Source organism: Dreissena polymorpha, chromosome 5 (genome assembly GCF_020536995.1).
Source record: "Dreissena polymorpha isolate Duluth1 chromosome 5, UMN_Dpol_1.0, whole genome shotgun sequence".
NCBI classification, from domain to species: Eukaryota; Metazoa; Mollusca; class Bivalvia; order Myida; family Dreissenidae; genus Dreissena; species Dreissena polymorpha.
Window position 1 is genome coordinate 53,968,664 of NC_068359.1, and position 25,815 is coordinate 53,994,478.

At 34.2% G+C, this 25,815-nt stretch overlaps 1 protein-coding gene across 1 annotated transcript in view; it reads left to right on the forward strand.

Annotated features, from left to right (window-relative positions):
* The first annotated feature begins 6,904 nt into the window (after nucleotides 1-6,904).
* LOC127831229 (neprilysin-1-like) overlaps nucleotides 6,905-25,815 on the forward strand; it is a 64,227-nt gene continuing 45,316 nt past the window's right edge. Inside the window, exons 1-2 of the mRNA XM_052356215.1 lie at nucleotides 6,905-6,958; nucleotides 8,698-8,893. Coding sequence (XP_052212175.1) covers nucleotides 6,905-6,958; nucleotides 8,698-8,893 — 250 coding nt within the window. The remainder of the gene's footprint in view (nucleotides 6,959-8,697; nucleotides 8,894-25,815) is intronic.

The window sequence follows — 25,815 nt, forward strand, 5'->3', positions numbered from 1 at the left end:
GTTGCAACGAGAAACAATTGAATAATTTGGAGAGTTCTGTTGGTATCGTTATATGTTGTGACACTTCGAGGATTGCTTATAATAAAGTATAAAATACACCGCTCATTGAATGAGCACGGATGGCCGAATGGTCCAAGCGATCAACTATCACCCCAGGTGTCAGTGGTTCGAGCCCAGTTGAGCGTAACTTTATTTCTCTTGTTTTACTTTTATTCGAGGTTTTACTGGAGCTTTTTAGATTCAATGTTTACATTTATCAATATAAAGCATTTAATGACAAACTGCAATACATACCAATATCTGTGAAAAGTTCCCTTTAATGACAAGGTGTATAATAAAGAAAACTATGCAAAAAAGGGAAAAATTGTTCTTATCCACTTCTCTTGAAACAGAACATTAACTTAAAAATAGCATTATTAAAACGTATGTCACTGCCAATTAACGTTAAACGCAAAGGTTGGGGTTTGTACATTAGCCGACCCAATTACATACCCGTGAATTTATGACAAGCGAAATACGCGTCTAAAACGATAATAATCTGCCGTTGCGGACATATTAATGATATTATCAATGAAAACAAGTGACACGTAAATACCACATACACAATTTGAGTGTACTTGTTGTCAATGTATTGTCAAGGATTAGGGAAGTAAAGTAATATTATGTCACGAATTAGCTATAAATAGAATTCTATTAAAGTAACTTTACACCTGTAATGACTGAATACACTTTATTGCAAACCTCTGCACTTTGATAATACAACAATAGAGCCATGCCATTTAAATTTAGCTGTCTTCACAACAAGTTTTATACCAGCAATAACCACAAAGGCATAAAAGATTGGTCAGAAGCATGATATTTAATTTGACGTCTTTTGACTGGAAGTGAATAAATGGTCTTGAACATATGAAATACAGCTACAGTTTAAATTTGTTTTTAATATGCAATCAACCATCTTCGAAAACTACGGCTTAGGGATCAAAGTCGTGTTTGTGTGTTTAAATGTTCCGTTCTTGGCATTTGGGATACTGGGCATCATAGCCCTGAATCGGACTCGAAAAACGCCGGAAACAGCGCGGTAAGTGTACAAATAAGTATATTAATATGCATAGTACACGCTTCCTTGTTTCGTTCAATCATTGATGGTTAAACGTAAAATGAGTAAAACCTTTTTTTCAATTTCGGACAGTCTGTGAATAATAATATGTATACATGTACATTATATATCTTTAGAGGGCACTTTTTACAGATTTTGGCATGTATTAAAGTTTATCAATTCATGCTTAAAATTGATAAATGTAAACATTTTTTATAAATGTAAACATTATAACTAAATAGCTCAAGTCCAAAACAATAAAACAATTAAAGCAACACAATTATCCGTAATTTGACTCGAAAAATTGACCCTTGGAATAAAATTCGAACACCTAAACCTATCGGCAATCCGTGCTAGCATGGTCTATAGTGTTGTTGTTTTCAAATTTATATAAGCAATCATCTTTATGCCACAAAACATAATGATTGCAACAGAGCTCTCCAAATTACTAAATCGCTTTGTGTTTGAAAGGCTTTATAATGTTCAGGTTTTTAAATCGTCAAAAGATGCATACAATGAATATTTTAAGAGCATGGTAAATTTTCGGTGTTATTGTTTCCGCGAAAATATCATAACTACAAAGAAAATTTGTGAATCAGAAACATTTTTTTTCAATTATGTCAATTTATCAAAATGTGAATAGGTCCCTTGAAGTAAGTTTTTTTTACCTGCTACAGTGTTTAGTTCATGCACACAATTAACAGACGGTCAGCAATCGTTGTAAATGGTGTTTTTTGTATTTGTATGGCTTACCGTCAACTCGCAATATCATCTAAAAAAACGATAACGCTCCTCTCTAGATATCATTGAAGTATTAATTCAATAATTTCCTCCTTAGAATTGAACTACATTGAATTTAACAAGCTTTAAACAATAAATATACAGATCAACATTATAACATAAAAATGCAACAAACAGTGCTTAAACAGCAAACAGGTATGTAAATGGCGTGTTTTGCGCTCGCCAAACGATGCCTATGCATATATAAGTACATTTCAAACAAATGACCAGACTAGTGGTTTTGCGACCCGAATCTTTATTTCCTGCGTACTGCGATATATTAGATCTGCTGCATGTGTGTGATTTAAGAAACGGGCTGTGCTCTGTGAAAATGGAGTTAAATGCATGTGCGTAAAGTGTCTTTTCAGATTAGCCTGTGCAGTCAGCCCATGCTAATCATGGAAGACACTTTCCGCTTTTATTTTTATGATATTTTTCGTTTCAAGAAAGTATTTTCTAAGCAAAAGTCCAGTTTAGGCGGAAAGTGTCTTCCCTGATTCGCCTATGCGGACCGCATTAAATCTCGTTTTCACAAAGCGCGGTTCATATGTATATCCAGTCTTCTGAAATCATCCTTTTATTTTCAGCTTTCTTTCAAATGGGCTTATAGTACAAGACATTATTGCTGCCGGTGGGTTCACACTTCGAAAGTTTATTCCCAATGAAACGATGGCCATCATTGTGCAAGTGCTGTCAGTAAACGGTGCATACCTGTCGTATCTGACGGTGGGAATGATGACACTGGAGCGATTGATCCTATTCTATGGCCCCAACTTTTATCTCCGCCACGTATCTTTAAAAGTGGTAAAAGCGATCGCCTACTGCGTGTGGATAGCAGCAACGCTCCTTAATTTCAGTCTTCGGTTTCTGGTGTGCTTTTTACGAACGAAAGATTTTTCATTGCACGATGTAACAAACTCGTGTTACAATATTGCAAACACATTTTACAATGCCGTTATCGCAACCATTGTGTTCATATCGATACTATGCTACATCAAAATATTTATACTTATAGGAAGCGACGGAAAACCGTCGAGGAGAAAGCATTTTTCAGCGAAACAATATAAAGCGACATCAGCAGTATTTGTGTATGTAGTCATCATTATTTTGACGTCAGTTGGGTACTTGTTAGTCATCAATCTAAATCTTTCACAAGTCGCACTGCGATTGGGTGTTGATATAATCGCAACTACGAACTGTATACTAGACCCTTTCGTCTACGTATTCTGGTTTAAAGAGTGTCGCATGGAAATATTAAACATGTTATCAGTGTGCCTGCCGTCTCTAAAGCGCAGAACCGAGAAAATGAGAAAAGACATTTTTCATATATGTAGCTTGAACGAATCAACTACTAATCGTCTACGGATGAAAAGATGAATACATTCCACAAAATGTACCACATGACGTCATGAACGTATTTGTTATGTGTAATTATTAATAATTTTGGTAATATAATAACAACAAAATACTTGAATTTTGACATTTCATAAAAGAAACACTACTTTCGTTAAATTATTTTTTATCCACTACTGAATGGGAAGCAAATCGGATATCGACGTTACTAGTCATTACTGTATTAATTACAATGTTTGTACCTCTCGCGCGCGCTCAGAAATCGGAAAAACCCACAGCGCGCGAGTTCCGAATTAAATCTTTTTCGATTGATGGTTATCAATTTACGAACAATTTTCATAGTTTACTTACACCGGAGTGTTAACGAGTGTTTAATGGCTGTTATCAGTGATTTGGTAAAAATATTCTTCACATCGTTAACTGTAACAAAATGTTCCTCTATGATAGATAACATCAGCTCAGTAGCTTATATGACTCAACAGATCACACACAATATATTTACTATAGTTGTTCCGGTGTTTAATGAAGTTATGCAATTATAAAGTTAGTATCTTCTCGGCTGTTGTCACTTTTCATATATGTGCGCTGTATTACGTCCGCATTAGCGTTACCGATCGCCAAAACCGCATTTGGCGATTACAATTCCTGGTTGGCGATCAAAAATAAGATTTTCATGAAATGGACGATTGAAAAAATGGACACTGAATCTCAAATGCACACTATAAACACCTGTTTTCAGGCCATATAAATCGCCAGAAACATCGACATGAATACGTAATGTTGCGGATCCTTAATTTTCGAAAGAATATTTAATAACAAATACACCCAAATTTGAACAGTGTAGCGCTGTTAGACATGCCAATTGGTTCGATGCTGAATGTAAAACAGCACACGGTCGCTATGTTTCCCTTTTAAAACAATTTAATTGTAATAAGTCGGAAGAAAATAGACTCCAATTGTTGCAATATAAAAACGAATACAAACGAATTATCAATAGAAAGAAAAAAAAACTGCTTAAGGAATAAGGCCAATGAGATAGAAAGCTTAAAACATCGTAGACCTAAGGAATTTTGGAAATATTTTAAATCAAATAATCGAACAAAAACGAAAATATTCCTTTGGAAGACTTTCAAAACTTTTTCTTTGATATAAGTCATGGTTTTTTTGATTGTGTAAATGATGAGGCTGAACAATTGTGCAGTACTCATAATTTTAATTTGCCCAATACGCGTTTCCCCGAACTTGATCAGCCATTTACCGTTGAGGAGATTAAATTGTCTGTAAAACGATTGAAGCGCAACAAAGCATATGGGAGTGATTATATTTTGAACGAATATTTAATTGAATGTATTGACATTTTAGCATTGCATATATGTGATTTGTTTAATGCTGTGTTGAACTCGGGTTGTTTTCCAATGAAATGGACGGAAGGTATTATAATCCCTTTACATAAGAAAGGCGATAAATCTGATGTAAACAATTACAGAGGGATTACTCTTCTAAGTTGTTTATCTAAGCTATTTACATCAGTTGTTAACACTAGATTAGAAATTTTTTGTAGTAACTTTAATATAATTTCGGACGCCCAATTCGGATTTCGAAAAGGGCGCTCAACAATTGACACTATATACATCCGAATGTCATTGGTTCAAAAATATGTTAATGAAAATAAAAGACTTTATGTTATATTTGTTGATATGCTGAAATGCTTTGATACTGTTTATCGTAATGCATTGTGGCTTAAAATATACAAAGCCGGCATAGAAGGTAAATTACTTAGAATAATAAAAAATATGTATGAAAATGTTAAGTCATGTGTTAAGCATTGTGCTTCATACTCTGAATATTCTAACTATGCTGTAGGATTACGGCAAGGTAGAGTTATGTCCCCTTTGTTGTTTTCCCTTTTTGTAGAAGACTTAAAATTATTTTTACAGAATGATCCCTCTTCCGGTCTAAGTATTGATGACATTGTATTGATATTGTTGCTTTTCGCAGATGATATGGCCATTATCGGTAAATCGCCTGGGGAAGTACAGAAAATCTTTTATCAAATTACTGTAAATGCTGGGGATAAAAGGTTAACACTAATAAAACTAAAATTATGGTGTTTCGCAAGCGGGGTTATTAATTACCATCTGAAACATGGACGTTTGAAGGTCAGAAAATAGAAGTAGTAAATGATTTTAATTATTTGGGAACTGTTTTTAATTATACTGGAAATTTTCAGCTAAATCAAGAACATTTATGTGGAAAAGCACTTAAAGCTATGAATATAGTATTTAACAAATGTAAAGAATTTGACTTAAAACCTTAAACACAATGTCAGCTATTTGATGCTTTTGTTGGATCCATACTGAATTACGCTTGTGAGTTATGGGGCTCTAGGAGAAGTGCCCCCCGGAGAACTGCCCCCCAAAGATTTTTCACTGGGCGGAGAACTGCCCCCTCACTGTTTTTGTATAGGGGTAAACAAAGACAATTCAATTGGAAAGGGTACACTTAAAGTTCTGCAAACGAGTTTTAAATGTTAAGCAAAATGTATGTAATGCTGTAGTGTACGGCGAATTAGGAAGATACCCACTATTTATTCATAGATATGTTAGGATGGTTAAATCTGGTTTAAACTTATTGAAACCGATAACATAATTTTAAAATCAATTTATAGCCAAGCTCTAAATGATTGCCAAAATGGTCGTTCTAATTGGGTATCTAATATAAAAAAATTGTTAGACATCTACGGTTTGTCATACGTGTTTAATAATCCAAGCTCTGTTGATGTTAAAATATTTATACCACATTTTAAAAATGTTGTTATTGATACCTATAAACAAGAGTGGTTTAGCTCTGTTGAAAATAGCTCTGTCTTAGATATGTACCGTGTATTTAAGCCTATGTTTGTTTACGAAAATTATTTAGATATACTACCTAAAGCACTAAGACACTACGTCACAAAGCTTCGAACTTCGAGTCTGCCACTTAGAATTCAAACTGGAAGATATGCTGGTCAAAATATACCTCGAAACGAACGTTATTGCCTTAGTTGTAACGAATTAGATGTCGAAGATGAGTTTCATTTTGTTTGTAAATGCCCTTTGTACATTGATATTAGAAGAAATTACCTTAAGAAATATTACTATGTTAGACCTTCTGTTTATAAATTCCACCAATTGTTGAATACAACGAATAAATTTGAACTAATTAAATTAGCAAAATTTGTAAAAGATGCTATGATTTTAAGAAATAATATTTCTAATGTTGTTACCTAACTTCAACAGTTATCCCTCATATTTAAAAGAATATTTTACCTTTAATTTTCGTAACCGTATACGATGCTGCTTATGTTTATATTTTTACTATGTTTATTTCTGTGACATATTTGATTGTGAAATGTATAGTGTTTAGACGATGTACACTGTGCAAGTCTGAATAAATATGTCTTGTCTTGTCATGAATACACAGATAACACTAGACCCGGAAAGGCCCGATAATCCATATGGTTAATCACTTAATTGGTCACGCTTAACACTGCGACAATACTTGTTCAAACATTTGGATAACCGGCACTCGGCGATTTACGTTATAACTGTATCACTGAACCGTGTCGTGTAATGGCACGAGAAATTATTGGGTGACTTTCTAGTCGCCAAACAGTGATTTTTACTGGTGACGAGAATGCTTATTCGCTATATTCCAGTAGACCATAACTCCTTGCGGCTAGACGAGTTGGTGACTTCCGGTCAAATGTAAACAGATTTGGCTGTTGCAACAACGAAAACAATCAACTTCGGTTGATAAAGTATGTTTACAAAATGTTTTTGTTTGTTTGATACTGATGGGTATTTTACGTTATTTATATGCAGATTCTGATTTTGAACAATAACTATCAGTAACAGGATCAGTATCTTGGGTACTTTATGACATCTCGTTCCAAATTGCTTGTGTAATACTGTCTTCAGCAGGGTAATTGTTGTCATGGTGTCAGACCACAATTTCCTGTTTATTGGGCTCTTAATGTGATACCTCCTTTTACTATTGTTACACAATAGGAGACTGAAAAAACAAATATTAAATATAATATATTTGACTTTTTCTTATCTACAATTTATGTTAACATGTATTACTTGAAAGTGTGGATGTTCTTGTTTTTGAATGATTTTATATGAAACTACATACATTGTCTTAATGTGTCTTTTTTTGTTTTGCTTTTACCCATGCACTTGAACTTATTACATGTGTCTATTCAATATTTGTTGATACTACATTGTATATAAATGGCAGTTTTATTTACAAACAGAAACTCATCAAGATACTAAATACAATTAATCAATGAAAAATATGAGCTGAAAAACTAAAAAAAATCAAATGCCTAAAAAATTAACCTATTCTGTTCACAATTCTTGTTATTATTTTTGGTATACATGTAATTATATTCTTAAATATCATTTCAACTTATTATGAAATGACTGAATATTTTACAAGTATGAGAAGTAAACCATGCAATAACAATATTCACTTCAGAATCAATGTATTATTTGCCATCTTTTAATGTTTCAATTTTCTTAATTCAAATAAATATTTATATTAACCAATATTTTTATTATATTCATTTTAACCTTTTTTTATGATTTGTAATAAATAATCATCAAAGATTGTGAAATCCTGGTAGATCCATGTTCGTTTCTCTGTATTGGCTGACCTAAAATCTGCGTTGTATACCCACTCTTGAAAAATAATGTTTGGTAAAAATCACTATTGGGATTTCAATATGCACCTAGAACAATCCTGCACTTGTTATGAAGTTTCCATTACAGACAATTATCAATGGTACTGTATGCATGCACATATACTTTTAATGTACATACTACTAGTAAATATTACAAAACCTGTTTTTCTTACATTAGTACAAAGTACCCAAGAACAACATTATTTAGATCATTAAGAACATGGCCAATCTCAGTTTTGGCGCGAAAATGGGTTTTTACATGTTCTCAATTGTGAAAACGACCTGCTTGTTCCGCGAAGAATTTCATGGTCCTATCCAATCGGCTTTTAAAGTTATACCCATGTAAATGTGTGCAAAAATTTCCATAGAAAATGCGAACATTTCCAAAGTAAATGCGGCAGATGATAAAATATGACAAAATTGTCTAACTCAAGCTTTGAAAGCTTGAGTTAGACATTTTTCTCATATTTTTTACAGAAGAAAATCACACGTTACTTAAAATATTATGACACATGTAGGGTTATTGGAAAAGTCATCATGCAAAATTTTAGCTTCATTCTGTAATTTAAAAGAAAAGAAGTTTTTTCCTTCTTGTAAATATTAAGGTTGTTCATTTTCGCGGGGAGGGGACGATATGTTGTAGCTTTTTTAAGTTTCCTATTTAAATTCATTGCAGAAACAATATGTTAGAATGTGAATATAGTAAGCCATTCTCTTAGCACTTGCTAAATTTTTTTTTCAGCAACTCAAAACTCTACAGCAGACTCTGAAAGATTACAACAGCGTGGCAAGTCTTATGGCCGATCAGTTGAAAAAGCTTGGTCAACTGTACAACATTGACCCCAAGTTCCCTAAAAAGGCACGGATTGTGTTACTCTGCTATGTACTTGGCCTTTCAACAACCGGTCACATTCAGACAGTGGCAACCATAGACTCCTGTCAGCATTTAAATGATGATCAACAGAAACACTGACTGTAATAACTGTTATATCGCTGTGATAACTGTACATTTTTCGAGAAAATATTTTCTAAATTAATAAAGCTTATTTGTCCAAAATTTGTTGTATAAATTATTCCAGAAATGTTCAAAATAAACAAGTTTTGTCATATTTATGTTTTTCAATTGTCTGGTTCTTTCCTTGGTTACAACCCTATTGTGTCTAGTCATAACAAAGAGCACATGTTTTAAAATTTACATTTGGGCCTTGTTCTGAGAATACTGGGCTTAATGCATTTGAGTAAAGTGTCATCCCAGATTAGCCTGTGCAGTCCGCACAGGCTAATCAGGGATGACACTTTACGCCTAAACTTGATTTCCGGTAAGGATGGACTTCCTTGAAACTAAAAATACCATTAAAGCGGAAAGTGTTGTCCCTGATTAGCCTGTGCGGACTGCACAGGCTAATCTGGGACATTTTATGCACATGCATTAAGCCCAGTTTTCTAAAAATGCGACTCATTTATTTATTTCTGTTTCAAATACAATTTAGTAATAATATTAAAGATCTATCATGTATGTAACAGTGTATGAATAAGAATTAATAAACACACACTCATTAGTTGTGTCATCTATGAACATTTAATAGCATTTTCAAGTTCAACATAAATATAAATTTCTAACTTTTTTTCGTTCGTGTTAAGCAAGTCACTAAAATAAGGGTTAAAGTCTGTGTCAATAATTCATGGCATAAAAGCTGCGGGTCTGTTAAACTGTTCCTTTGTAGCCTCCTGCAATCCGTGGTGAGCGGTTGATGGGAGGAGGAGGATCCATCGGATATCTTAAAATAGAAATTGCTAAAATGGACCAGTTATCATTTAAAATCTAGTTCAGAAAAAGGATGTTCAATAACCTATAAGACAGCATTGTAGTATTTTAAAACAACTTAACAAGTCTAAAAAAATTATTTCACTTAGTCTGAGTACGTTTTCACAAATTTTAAACTGATCAACAGTATACAAAAACAATATAGTCTTATTTTGACAACACATAATATTTAAAATAATTGCAAATGCTATTTTGTATGTTTGAGCATTTGAGAACTGTGTTTTGTTTTATTGTATTCAACTAGATGAATGTTTTTAATTTACCCCACCCACTAAGCATAATGTTGAATTCCGAAATTATAATTTCGTCTTTAATTGAAACAACACACTAATTGCGATAATATTTAGATATAAGTACACAATAAACATTTGAATGTTATTAATTAATAGATTATTATCATAAATATGAAACCGCTTACGTACGCAGTGTTTCTCTGTTTCTTTTGTCCAAATAATAATTCGCGAGACCGGAAACCGGAAGTCACCAACTCGAAAAGGAATTATGGTCTATTGGAAAGTCACGAATGAGGGCGGGGTAAAAGGCAGTGTTAACTGGTGACCATTATTTTTGTTTGACGTTGGTAACGATTTAAGCGTTTACCGCAGATTGATTGACAACAGATCACAGTTTTACCGTTTCCGTAATAAAAAACAAAACGGTAATTAAAACAGTACGACATCGGGCATAATCATCACACCTTTGTACTGTAAACCAATACCTGTAAAAATACTGTTAATAATTATTACTCATGAAAAGTTAAATGCAAATGGTGAGCAATTTGTTACTTATGGCGAGTAAGTTGTGAAGACAATAATGCAATATGCTACCGGGTAAATTGCTTACGGTTAAGCAATTTAAGCGGTAGCAATTTAAATATTATTATTATGTGACCTGTGAAACATAATAAAGAATTGTACTCTTCTGTTCTGCTTGTTTTAATAGAATGCCTTTTTTTTTAAATCGATGAAATTTTGTAAAGTAGTAATTTTGCCAATCTATACAAAAAGTCCCTATTAAGGGATTCTGTCTGACATTACAACACGTGGGGACAACCTGCCGAATAACGTTCATGGTGCAACAACGTTAATGGCCTAAAAGGATCTTTAGAACATATGACAATACACTGTAGCATATATGTGATCCGTGCTCTGTGAAAAGGGGTTTTAACGCATAAGCGTAAAGTGTCGTTCCAGATTAGCCTCTGCAGTCCGCATTGGCTTATAAGGGACGACACTTTATGATATTTTGACGTTTCAAGAAAGTCTCTTCATGTAAAAATCCAGTTGAGGCGGAAAGTGTCGTCCCTGATTAGCCTGTGCGGACTCCACTTGCTTATCTGGGACGACACTTTACGCAAATGCATTAAACCCCACAACACGGCCCATATTATTTGATATACATAAAATAGTGGATATCAAATCATGTTGGGTAGTTTGCGATTAACTTCTTCCCTTCAACTTCCGTTTGAACGTAAAGTAAATAGGATATAAAATAAAATAATAAACAGAAAAGGTTTTAAACTTACAAAAGGGGATTTTAAACGCATTTACTCGTTTAAGATAATTCATTTATAGATATAAATTATTTTGTTGATATATGCTATATGCACCGTGAAGTAAATGATTATTCGTATAAATCATGTATATATTGATAAAAAAATTGTTACTGACAACTAAAAAATAATTTGTATATATTTTTACTCGATATGTGAATTATTATGAATGTATTCGCTTATATTGCAATGTTATGCTATTGGAAACACCAATACTAAGAAGACTGCAATCATGAAATTATTTTTTTAATGTGCCCGCGGGCTTAAAGGGGCATTATCACGTTTTGGTAAATTGAAAAAATTGAAAAAAAGTTGTTTCAGATTTAAGTTATGATATTTGTATTTTTGAGGCAACAGTAATACTGAACATTTACCATGCTCTAATAGAGCCATTATATGCACCTTTCGACGATTAAAAAACCTGAAAGTTATAAAGCGTTGCAACGCAAAACGATTGAATAATTTGGCGAGTTCTGTTGTTGTCGTTGTATTTTGTGAAACTACAAAGATTGCTTATATAAAGTATAAATTACGTCTTACACAAATACTCGGCAGTATGGCCGAGCGGTCTAATTGATAGGCTTTTTACTCCAGGGGCCAGTGGTTCGAAACCTGCTAATGGTTACTTTTTTTCTTTTTTTAAATTGTATTCTTGATTTTTTACTGGAGTTTTTTAGATCCAATGTTCACATTTATCAATATAAAGCATTTAATGACAAACTTCAAAACATGCCAAAATCTGTGAAAAGGCCCCTTTAAAGAAGCACAATTTCGCAGTGACAACAAATTCATTAGCTTATTTTGTCAACTTCATGTATAATGTATACACGCTGCGGTCGGAACATTACATCCGCGAAAGGTAATGCCTCTCCTAATTCCTGATATCTACATTAATGGATCTTGGTTTTAAAGTCAGACGACATAAATCAGTAAAGTCGTCTTGCAATTATCCCCCATTACACAGTATCATTAGTAGCAGCACGAAATCCGGAATTGCGTGGGAAAGCGCCAAACGACACATGCGGCGAATGTGCGAAATGTCGGATAAACGCTTCGTGAGGAAGCAAGACGCCTTTTATATCTTCGGGACAGAGTTGTTAGCAAACATTTCCTAGTCATATTGTCAAGTACAATATGCAAGTATGTGACAAGTACAATTTGTGCTATGTGAACATTTCCAGTGTATTACGTGATTTTAATATGTAAATGGTGTTTCACAAATATTTTTTACCACGGAGTTATGAGACAGTGTACATGCCGCTGCGAAATAGTATGTATTATATTTATTCGCGGATAACATCTAAAGCTTTACTGCGAGCAGTCACGTGTACTCACGATTAGTCACGATAACTCACGAGTACTCACGGGAAAGAAGAAATATATACGCAAGATAACTATGGGAAACTATTTTAGCTCTTGAATAATGAAATTTGTGATACAATTATGTAACCTTTTATTTAAGTTCAATTGTCAACAAAATATGTTGTTATACCATTTAGATATTTCGAGTTTAATTTTTAATAGCATCTAAAAACTGTTTGATTGTATAACAAATATGTGCATATTAAATGAGTAAGCTTAGTAGAAAATAAAAGGAGTAGGTCGCATTAAACTAAATAAAAAATATATTTTGTTTCAAGCCTCCGATCGTGTTTGTCAAATATTATATATACTGTGGATGACAAGTCATTACAATATGATAATATTAATGGACTTGGCATAACATAATTTGAAATAAACGTTGAATCAAAAAAGCTTTCAAGTGTGCTAGATATAACTTTTTCCATTTGCATGTGAAAAAGACTGTAAACAAAGTTTCACAAAGTGGTCGACAGGTCGTTCGATAGACTTCAGATCCAAGCAGACATTTATCAAATATCATGACTATCCGGTACTACAAACTGTACAATGTGTACAAAACGCCAGAAAAAGAAGTCGTTCCAACCAATCAGTTCTATCTAACTTGGTTTGCGTTTTATCAATTAACACAAACATATATTTTACAACTAAGTGGCCACAGCAAAATGGCATGATATTCGGATACAGCAAGATTATAGTATAAAGTTTTTTACTATAAACAAAACACGATGCGATTCGAACACTTATCATCATCATCTTTATCTAAGTAGGTTGGCAACTATTAATTCTCCAACAATATGTGTTAATGTGTTACAGAGAATGAAAACAACTCATGTAATAGAGTGCATACATTTCCGAGCGTGAGACGCTAAGAGTTTCCTGGGGTGGAATCTATAGGAATGTGCCCCCGACAATAATTCATTCCGTGCAGTAGTCACAGACCGCTTTTGATAACGGATGTTGAATACCAAGCGAACATTAGTGATATATAGCTCGGGAAACGTACATGTTCGCAACATTAAGTGGGTTTTTTCAGGTGACTAGAATGATGGATATTTAAATGCGTATTTTTTTAATAACTTGATCGTATTTTGATATGTTTTCAGCAATTAATAAAACCTTAAGAAAACCTTTTAAAATATCAAACTAAAAAGTGACCAGTTTGACATTCATAGCGATGTATGTGACAAAACATGAATGTGCGTTGAACTGTTTCATTTGTTTTTTCATGACCGGGAAAGGTAAACCTTCATTACTATTTAAAAGTGTTTTGCCTATGAATATAAATAAGTTTGGATTTGCTTAAGAAAAGAAACAACAACAAAAAAAACATCAACACAAACGTCATTTGAATTCGTTGTGATTTGTCTCGAAATAAGCACGTGTTTCTCGTGAAGTCAGAAAGAAGTGCAAACGTCAAAATGCCAGACGGATATAAAGCCAGGTATGTAACTACTATTGCCGTTACAAATGTATGCTATCGCGGTGGTTGGTACGTTTTCACCTTTATGTTATTGCCTCACAGTTTTGTCCGTTACTTAAAACGTGATTGTATAAGTATTTTTTTAATAAGGAGAAGTGTGGCGTACCTTAATGCCTGCTTCAATACCTACTGTTATTAAATGAAAATTTCAAAGTTAAGGATTTGCATGTGTATTTTTAATTTTTAATTTTTACTTTCGGTTTATTTTATAAATATATTTTTACGCAAGTATGTGTCATTTGTTCATATTTTCCAAGCCTTTTATTGGCTCGTTTATAACTTACTAGTTTATTAACGTCTTAACAAGTCCAATTGTGATAATGCTTCATCCTGTACACAAAAGCAACAACTGATTATTTATACATGAGTGAAGCAGTAGCCTGTACAAGTTTACAAAGAAATCGCGTGCGATAGTATACAATTTAAAGGGGCCTTTTCACAGATTTTGGCATACTTTGAAGTTTGTCATTAAATGCTTTATATTGATAAATGTAAACATTGGATCTTAAAAGCTCCGTTAAAAAATCAAGAATAAAATTTAAAAAAGGAAAAAAAAAGTAGCCGATACTAGGGCTCGAACCAGTGACCCCCTGAGTCCTGGAGTTAGTCTGAAGTAAAAAGGCATTAGCCCTCTCGGCTATTCCGCCGGGTATACACATTAAGTATTTTATACTTCATAAAAGCAATCTTCGTAGTTTCGTAAATTTAAACGACAACAACAGAACTCTCCAAATTATTCAATCGTTTCGCGTTGCAACGCTTTATAATTTTTAGGTCTCAAATCATCAAAAGATACATATAATGGCTATATTGGACTATGGTAAATGTTCAGTAATACTGTTTCCTCACATATATCATTACTAAAACGAAAATTTGCGAATCTGAAACAACTTTTTCAATTTTGTCAATTTACCAAACCGTGAGAAGATCATTTTAAATGTTAAGCGTTTTTTGTTTTGTGGATACATTCGAAACAATTGTATATACATTTCTAAAATAAAACTATCGGAAACAAATTATTCTCAACACGCGAGGTTTGTCGGTCTTCACTTGAATATAAGCCATTAATATGCTTTATATCAATATATTATTGTGTAGATAATGTAATTTAGAAAACTGAAAAGTACATACTATCAATCGTATGTTATAATTTCTTTTTTCTATCCACATTATGTAAATTTCCATTGCTGTGCAATGTCATGTATATAGTTTGGTTGAGTTTCGCGTTTTTGATAATTATATAATTACCTCTATGCATTTAAAATTATGATAATAGTGAATTTTTCTAACCAGTTCTTAAAGATAACCTACATTGATTCATGGGATACTAATCTAACAATTTATGTGATTGACTTGTTGTTATTCTTAAGTATTTGATTCAACTTGTTTACAATTCAACATCAATACAATTATATATGTGGGACCCTCGTAAAACCGGACTCCGGTATGTGGATATTACCAGAAAGTGAGGTACATGTATTGTTCATATCAGCATTTTCATGACATCATAGCATTACATGCATAGGATTTTATCAGACTGACCATAATATAACTACACCAAACGGAATGCATTCCATTACATTCTGACAATATTCATTAGCGTGTAACGCATAATTACTAATTAGCACACGCAGTAGGGATGTATGTTAAACATGGCTGGTAGGCGGCGTACATGCGCGATGCTACCATGATACCGCCCAAATAGCGATTAGACCGCATTGCTAAGTCAATATAAGATTTAGAGTTAATAGTTTATTTACATCTCATCAACACACTGTTACACATTACAGAGCATTACAATAGTATCGTAAAACACATGTAATACCGCTCAGCATTCTGAGCTATAAGAGATGGTAGTGTTGTACAAATTATGTCATCCGCTAAGCAGCCCCGACACAAGCGCTCAAAGAGCCATACACAGAAACACAAAGAGCTAAATTTACTAAACCACAGCCTTTAAATATTTACACATATTGCTAAGAGTATAACTTCAATTTCTTTGTGTGAAGAACGATGATTTGAGACAATCCAACAATCCTCACATAGATAGTCAGCAGTCACACAATCCTCACATAGATAGTGAGCAATCCAACAATCCTCACATAGATAGTGAGCAATATAACAATCCTCACATAGATAGTGAGTAACAATCCTCACATAGATAGTGAGTAACAATCCTCACATAGATAGTGAGTAACAATCCTCACATAGATAGTGAGTAACAATCCTCACATAGATAGTGAGTAACAATCCTCACATAGATAGTGAGTAACAATCCTCACATAGATAGTGAGTAACAATCCTCACATAGATAGTGAGTCCCTACATAGATAGTGAGTTTGATCAAACAGAATTGCTGTAAGATCCGGCAGGTTAAATCGAGCAAATCGTATACCACATATGGCACTTAGACCTACATAGGATCCAAAACACCATTTACCAAGAACAGACATGGTAAAAAGGAACTCTAATCTGAGTGAAGTGATAGCAAACCAAATATAGGCGTGGACTATGCCATGTCATTGTTCTCCACTATATTGCAACTTTGGGTCTTATTTACAATAGTATCACAAAACACATGTATTGCTGGTCAGCATTCTGAGCTACAATAGATGATAGTATTATAAAAACTATGTCATCAGCACAAGCGCTTAAACAGCCAGCCTCACCAACAAGCTGTTTACTGCTTGACACAACTTGCTTAAAATACACAAGTTCTTATTAGTGAAAAATTAGTGAATAAAACTGACATTTTATCAACAGAATGCAAACCCTGAAACTCAGGCACCACAGAAATTGCATTATCAATCAAATAAGATCTTATACCATCATATAATGAACACTCTCTATATATAATAATATATATAATGTTAAGCTTCAACCCGGGTGATGTTAATAATAATTGCTTTAAACAGATTTCTGACACGTGCACACTTACATTACAATTGTTATGAAAGTTATTTAATTATTAAAGCACGTGGAGAAATATTATGATACATTTTCGCATTTATATGACTGCAATGTTTTTTAAGACGAACAAAAAATCCAGACAAAACACATAACGTATTTAATGACGGAATGTAGTGGTAGAAACCTGATAATGAATCGAGTTTTAGGCTAAAAAATATAATAATATAATATTATATTCATTTTTTGTGGTGCACATTAAGTTTTAAATATGTCAGGCGTAGAAGAATGTGGCATATTTACAAAAAAAGACTGTTATGTTTGTTGTTAACAACTAAGATAAATCATACGTTTATTAACCCATTTATGCATAGCGTCTAGAAAAAAGGCCTTGGCAAACAGCGTAGACCCAGATGAGACGCCGCATGATGGTTAAACGGATTTCTGTAAGAAATATTCTAAATATAAAAATAAATCTACTAGACATCCCTAATTTTGGAAATAAATTGATCCAATCAAGAAGGATGGGAGAGTCCACTAGGCATAAATAGGTTAAAACATTTGACATGGCATAATAACCAGGCGGACGCTACGGATGCTACGGACTGGGTCGTCACATGGGATGACGCCCTGTAACTGTAAGAAAATTAATTCCTACGTTTTTGATCTCTGGACTGAACTTAAAACACAAAATGTTCTTGCTTTATGTACAGCAGTTGTTTAATAAAACCCAGACTATGAGGAACGAACATATGACAGTAAAGGCATTGAACTGAACAGAACATAGAGTTTATTTAGACTTATACATAGGTATACGAACAGTTCTATCACCTCTACTAGACAAATAACACATAATGTACTAATTATCCAGATAGGTCCAATACTATCCGCTGGCCGTGAGATATCAATTAGTATAACGGCTGGCCCTGTAACACATTGAACTTCCGTTTGGCGGCTTTCATGTATGAAAGTATTAGCCCATTCCCCCATAAGAAGCAAAGTGAAAATGGCCATTGAAACCAGCTTAAAACCCGAACAGCATGCGAGTAACTTGCAGTCTATTCATGTTTTATGCTGCTTGCTGCTCATCAGTAACTAAGGGTTGGAAATGAAGATTTTAAAACTTGAAGCTAGTAAGAAAGGTCTTTAACTTAAATCAACTTTCTATGGGGCCACAAATGCGTCAAGATACGAATCTAAGTGTTAAATGGTTAAATGATACAAATCTAGGTACATGCGCTTACTTAGATGTACATTTCACCACATATCGTGATTAGAATCATAGCACTAAATGCTGCTGCTAAAATAATACAATATTATTTATTACCTACAATCCAAATAATCCAAGAAATGGAATGTTATTTATCTATGATAAATACTATTAATATAACTTTGTCAACAATGTAACAAAAATGTGCAAAACAATTGCCTTATACGATTTTTGAGACTTCCCCGTCTGATGTATTCTCACTATTGGAGCTTATACTAATCCGTCCCACGTGTCAGCTGTTTACATCTTCGTAAAATATTCACAACTAACTAGCTTTGTTATGTGAAATTTTAAGAATTATTTGACATTAACATTAAAAACACACTTTTTATACATTCATCAGAAGATAGTACGCGTTTAATACTAAGACGACTAAGATAATATACCATTTTATTTGAATCATTTTATACATTTAAATTACAATTTACATTCAATGTTTGCTTCCTGTAACCTGTGTTGTGTTGTTTGTAGAAAGTTATTTTATATTGAAATTATTAATTTGATTACCACTGGCTTCTTTATTATATAGGTAACTTAATATTTCTGCGACTGAGGAAACGCTGATGCTTTTAAAGTGTGCATGTACTTAAACTAGGCCAACACTTGAGGAACATAGGAAATAAATCCGTCGAAAACAAGTTTTCTCAAGAGCCGACTTTTATCGGTTATCATTAAAATCATCGCTATAAATCTACTCTATATCGGCAAATCTTGTTTTAAAGTATAAAACCGAAACATGAAGTATTATATATTCTATAAACTCTAATATCGTTAAATGATTAATGGTTTGTCAGTTTTGCTTATTACATTATATTTACCTCAAAACAGTACATACATGATGATATGTGTGAAATCCAACAAGATCTTAATGAAAAAAAGCTGATTAATGTTGTGCTGTTTTCTAAAATGCTAGTTTCACGGCCGTTAATCATGAGCGCCACCTCTGTTGTGAGATGCATTAATAAATGAGCTAATGCAACTACCGAGGCGGCGCTCAGGCCCGGATGTTTTGAAATTTCATGGATATTTTTACAGGGTGATTAGGACTTAAATGTTTTTCAGCATGTATCGCATTATTGTCAAAGTCGGACAATGCAGTGCGATTCAGCGATGATAAACGCCCATGGGTTGAGAAAGTATGTTTCTGTAAATTTGCGGACAATTTATATTCGTTGAATCGCACAACATTTGTCGATTTTTAAACAAATAATGCGAAATATGTTGAACAAACATATAAAACCTAATCAACCTATAAAGGTATCCATGATATTAAAAAAAATCCGGGCCTGAGCAACACCTCGGAAGTTGCATTTGCTCATTTACCCCGCGATTTACGGTCTTGAGTGTATCAAGTATAATATATTAGCCCTTTGCATGCTGGGAAATTTGTCGTCTGCTAAAATGTCGTCCGCTGAATTTCTAAAATTAGCTTTTTCTTCATTTTTTTTCCAAAGAATACTATCAGAATAGCAAACAGTTTGGATCCTGATGAGACGCCACGTTTTGTGGCGTCTCATCTGGATCCAAACTGTTTGCAAAGGCCTTTAAAATTCGGTTCCTGCACTGAAAGGGTTAGTACAAACATTAACAAATGCGATATGAGGTAAAATCATATAAATACAGATACGTGACAGGCTGCGGTTATACACTATTGTTTTTATGTATGTGCATATTTATCATATACATATACAAACAGAAGCATATGAACATATTAAGATGAATATATTGCGAACATACTGCCAACAATAATATTAACAATACAAAGGCAATAACTTGCTGTTCGCCGGATGGCTTATGTATTCTGTTCAGAACTGCATTAGAGACCTTGCCTAGATTCAATGGCGTGTGTGTATTCTTTTCGTTCATTAAAGCATCAAAACTTAGGCAAGTTCTGTTTCTTATATATTTTTGAGGTATTCATTTTTTTCGTAATTAATTAAATTCATTACATTGAAGAGATATAGATATTCGTCACCAACGTCGCGAGCGTTATATGCAATGAATAGTCTATTGCACGTTCTATGTTGGACCAGGTAAATTTTCCATTGGAAGTTGGTTGTTACACATTCGAAAAAGGACAGTGGTTTGTACATGGTGTTGAGATAGGACATCAAGGTAATACTCATATTTATGTTCAGTTTTATATAAGCGATAATTAAGATATTAGTTTGATCCCAAAAAATATGTGGTTGATTAACTAACTTGAAACCTCAATATCATTATGAGCCACGCTCAGTGAACAGGTGATTTCATGCATCCCAGATTAGCCTGTGCATTTCGCGAAGGCTAACCAAAGGCGATATTGTTCGATGTTATTGTATTATTCGTTTTAAACAAGACTCTTCTAGCCGAAAATTCAGTTTAGACGGAAAGTTGCGTCCCTGATTAGCCGAAGCGTTCTTTACAAGCTTATCTTTGACGACGCTTTAAGCACATGCAGAGCGCAACTCATATAGAATTGTTACCCCGTTTAAGGCGGGTTCAAACATGTTGAGTTCGGTAAGCGATTATAACAAGTTATCCATGTTTTCTTTAAGACAACACCTGCCCGACAATCGGCGTTTAGGAAAATCGTTATTTTGCCGACCATTCATACACCGATAAAATTAAAATGCAGAAAATGCAGTTCCTTGCATCCCTTCTTTGCCTATACAACAAACACAACTTGTTGTTACTAGCCGATGGGACTCACATACCGGCTGTCCGTTTGTTATTAAACTTAACAGCCATCATAAAATATACATCAGATAATTGCGCGAAAGATAATACAATCTTTCCTCAGTCGTCATACAGTATTATCCTATGTCAATTTAGTGAGATACGTGTATATGTATCAATTATTCAATTACATATCTATTTTTTATAATATGAAATATTAACAAATTACTATAAAAATCACATGTACACGATGCGATTTCCCAAGGCCGAATGACAAAAACTGACCCTGTTCACTCATGCACGAATATCCCCGAGTTTCTACAGCGCCCCCTAGTTGCAAATACATACTGAAGGTAATGTAATTTTCGTCTCATTCTATAAATTTCAAACGCCGAAAATTATATTTTAATTTAAAAATGGTTCAGTGGTCATTAATTTCATATTCACTTCAATATACTTGACCGATTAACTACTAAAACACTTACACAAACAAAACGGCAACATCAATCAAGGTTTAACCACTAATTATACAATTACTTTTCAATATAGCCCCAAATGTAACTGTATGAGAAAAGGTGTAGCAAACTCTGGGTTTAATACATGCGCATGTCACACAGGCTAATTATTGACGACACTCTCCGCTTGTATTAGAGTTTTTATTTAGTTCTGGGCACTTCTAAACGAAAATTCTAGTTTAGGCGTAAAGGGTAAGTCCGCACAGACTACTCCGGGACGACACTTTACGCACATGCATTAAGCCCAGTTTTCCCAGAGACGAGGCTCGTGTTAAATAAAAACTATATATGTTTCCAGAAAAGACTACGGGGTCCTGCACATGTTGATAGCGATCACGATCCTTTGTCTAATCATCATAATCATAGTTCTAGCGGCGCTACTCGTACGAAAAGACGATAAGGACGATGCACACCTACCAGGTAAGTCGTTTGTGTTCTCCGTTTATGCAAGTATAGTGTTACTGGCCCGCTCTATAAAACGCACATGCGTTAAGCCAAGCCACCTCCCAGATTATCCTTTGAAGTCCGCTGAAACTATATTTTCGCAAAGAAGAAACTTCCTTTTAACCCTTTGCATGCTGGGAAATTTGTCGTCTGCTAAAATGTCGTCTGCAGAATTTCTAAAATTAGCATTTTCTTCGATTTTTTTCAAAGAATACTATCAGAATAGCAAACAGTTTGGATCCTGATGAGACGCCACGTTCTGTGGCGTCTCATCTGGATCCAAACTGTTTGCAAAGGCCTTTAAAATTCAGCTCCAGCGCTTTAAGGGTTAACAAAAACATACCATAGGCGGCTGATGTTTCACAGAGCTAATATTTCACAGTTATGGCAGAGCGACGGTGATATGCTTATTTTCACCTGGTGTGTGTTTTACTTTTGAGTAAATATTCAATATAGTTATTCCATGTGACCATTTTTCAATGATTTAGTACATGGCGTTAGAATGAGCGAGATATAGCCCAGTCGATAGGAAGGGCAAGATCATAACTTGACCCATGTATGCCTAGTGGACTCTCCCATCCTTCTATATTGGATCAATTTATTTCCAAAATTAGGGATGTCAAGTATATTTATTTCTATATTTAGAATATTTCTTATAGAAATTCCTGTAAGCAAACAGCGTAGACCTAGATGAGACGCCGCATCATGTGGCGTCTCATCTGAGTCTACGCTGTTTGCCAAGGCCTTTTTCTAGACGCTACGCATAAATGGGTTAGAAATGCACTTCAACAAATTCCTTTCTGTAAAACTTTAAAAAGGCCTTATGTCATTATTTGGTTACGTATAATACATTCAGAAAATGCTAGATAATGCATTCTTACCCTTTTTAACAGTGAGGAGAAATATAGTACTTATAATAACACAGGATGCCGTGGAAAACGAATCGATTTTTGGTCCCATATTTTACAAGTATACTTATATATTATAAAATGACGAATGTTTAAGTTCAATGCAAACGCAAGTTGTGACAAGGAGCCAATAATTTATGAAAAAATATTGAATAAACACATACAATATAGCAGTACGTCAAAATGAATGTTTGTATTTCTTGTAACTGATGATATTGTTAGTTACACTGGTAGTAACTGATGGTGTATGGGATTAGGTCATTTTTGTAGGAGGTGAGATATTAAACAATTTTGTTCAGTTTATGGTTTATATTCCTGTAAACTGTGAACTGAACGGAATTTACACGGTTTGCTTTCTTTTTACACTGTTGTTGTATAATAAAGACTAGACAATACTGGACGAGCATCTGTCAGTGAATACATTGAACATCTACAATGCAATTAACTCAACGGGAAAATATACACGAACTGTACTAATTATCCATATATATTATTCAATACTATCCGCTGGCCGAGAGTTACCAATTAGTGCCACAGACCACGGAGCGTATATCATCTAGAGTCCGTGCACAGACTTATGCATCTAATTGAACTCCCGTCAGGTGGCCTCGATCTGTGAATGAATTCCGTGATAAATCTTGATACATGTACTTACTTGCATTTTTAGCATCGCTTCGGGAAACCGGGGCGTAATGAATGTTCGTAAAGTGTCGTGCAAGATTAGCATGTGTTGCGTGTACATTCTAATCAGGGACGACTCTTTCCTTTCCGCCTTAACTGATTTTGCGTTTAGATGAGACTTCCTATAAACAGAAAATTCCATATAAGCGGAAAGTGTCGTCAATGATTAGCCTTTGCATTAAGCTCCTTTTCCCACGAGTTTGGCTGATGCAGAACTAACGATAAAGAAAAGTGTAGTGACATCGTCAGTTGCAAAAAAAGAGAATAGTGATGAATTTGTTGATATTACATCAGCGAATCCAAAGTTATCTGCACTTTTAAATTGTTAACGAATCGTTTACTTGTTATCGAACGTAACGAATACAAAAACTGACGATATTCCATGAACCTATCAAACATGAATTGTTATATAATTTAATAATCTTATTCTCACTTGTTGGTATTCAAATATGGACTACGCTCTGTGAAAAGGGGGTTTAATGCATATGCGTAATGTGTCGTCCCAGATTAGTGTGTGCACTGTGAACGGGCTAATCAGGGACGACACTTTCTGCCGTAACTGGATTTTCGTCAAGAAGGGTCATCCTTTCAACGAAAAATACCATAAAAGCGGACAGTGTCGTCCATGATTACGAAAAATACCATAAAAGCGGACAGTGTCGTCCATAATTACATCCACCTTTATGGGTAATGCGGTGATCGAGTGGTAACACACTGGTCTACCAGTCCAGAGGTCCCCGGTTCAATTCCTGGCCGGGGCACTGGAAATTTCAGAAATGCTTTAAGTGTTTCCTATCCATCTAGAGATGTACTGGTATGAAACCCAGGTAATTCTCGCGTGTATCGGTGCTATACACTGAGCACGTAAATGAACCAAGGGATCTATTCGCAAAGAGCTAGGGTATCGCACCCGGATTCCTTGTACTAGTATCTCAATACTGTCTCTTCTGCTTGCTGTCTGTTCAGCAAAACCAAAGCACCCCGTTGGAAATAAGTGCTTGCACTTTCATGGGTTATCCTTGACTGCAAGGTCAAAAGAAACACGCATGCATTAAACCCCCTTTTCACAGAGCACGGCTCATAATAATCAAAAGCGAAGCAAAAGGACACGCGCGTAGCTTGCAATCTCGAATCTGTGCAGTGTATTGATATTGTAAATGACCATGAATAGTATTTGTATCTCGTAAAGAATATACTATTTTTTTCTCGAGTTTTGATAGTACATGTATATAATGTAACTATTGTCTTGCTTGAAACTTGAATGTTTTACAGTAATTAAATGATAGATCGGTCTTTCGTTTAAATTTCGGGTAAACTTTTAGTTTGTAGATACATTTTTCTTACTGTGGTTTTCACACAGTGAAAAGCGTCGTTTTCCTTAATTTTCTTCAGTACAGTCTAAATGCATATAATTGATGCTGTTTATGTTGTTCGTGTTGCTTTATGCAACAAAACATATGAACGAGACTCCACAGTATCCGTCATTTGGAAATCGAGTAGAGGTTTTCAGCGCTTCACGCTTACCTATTGACCTTAACCCTTTGCATGCTGGGAAATTTGTCGTCTGCTAAAATGTCGTCTGCTGAATTTATAAAATTCGCATTTTCTTCGATTTTTTTCAAAGAATACTATCAGAATAGCAAACAGTTTGGATCCTGATGAGACGCCACGTTCTGTGGCGTCTCATCTGGATCCAAACTGTTTGCAAAGGCCTTCAAAATTCGGTTCCCGCACTGAAAGAGTTAACATTTTTAGACGGACTCGGTACTTTTTTATTTTCCGTATAATGAGCATATGACTGCACTGGTCATCAGTATAGTTCTAATTGTCATTGTCGGCTCGGGTATTGTTTAAATACACCCGCGTACTCTTTAATAGTCCTAATTTTATCCCTGATACGGAAAATATACTTACAAGTACCCGGGATTTATAACGCTTAATTGATCGTTGTCGGCTAATTTTGCTTAATTAATTATATGTTTATATTTATGCCAATATTCTATAAAAATGTCCTCTATATTATCGAAACTCCAACTTAAAAAGCATGTTGATGAGTTTTTTTTTCAAATAGAATATTGTTTCGTATTCCGTAGCGCGTTTTACGACATCAGATCTTGGGCGGGAGCAATCATTTCGATAAAAAACACTCGACGTCATTAAATAATCAAATATATCTCAACCGTGAGAATTTCATAATTTATTGGAAATTATAGTATGACTACATTTACACGTTTTGATCTTATACATAATTTTGAGAA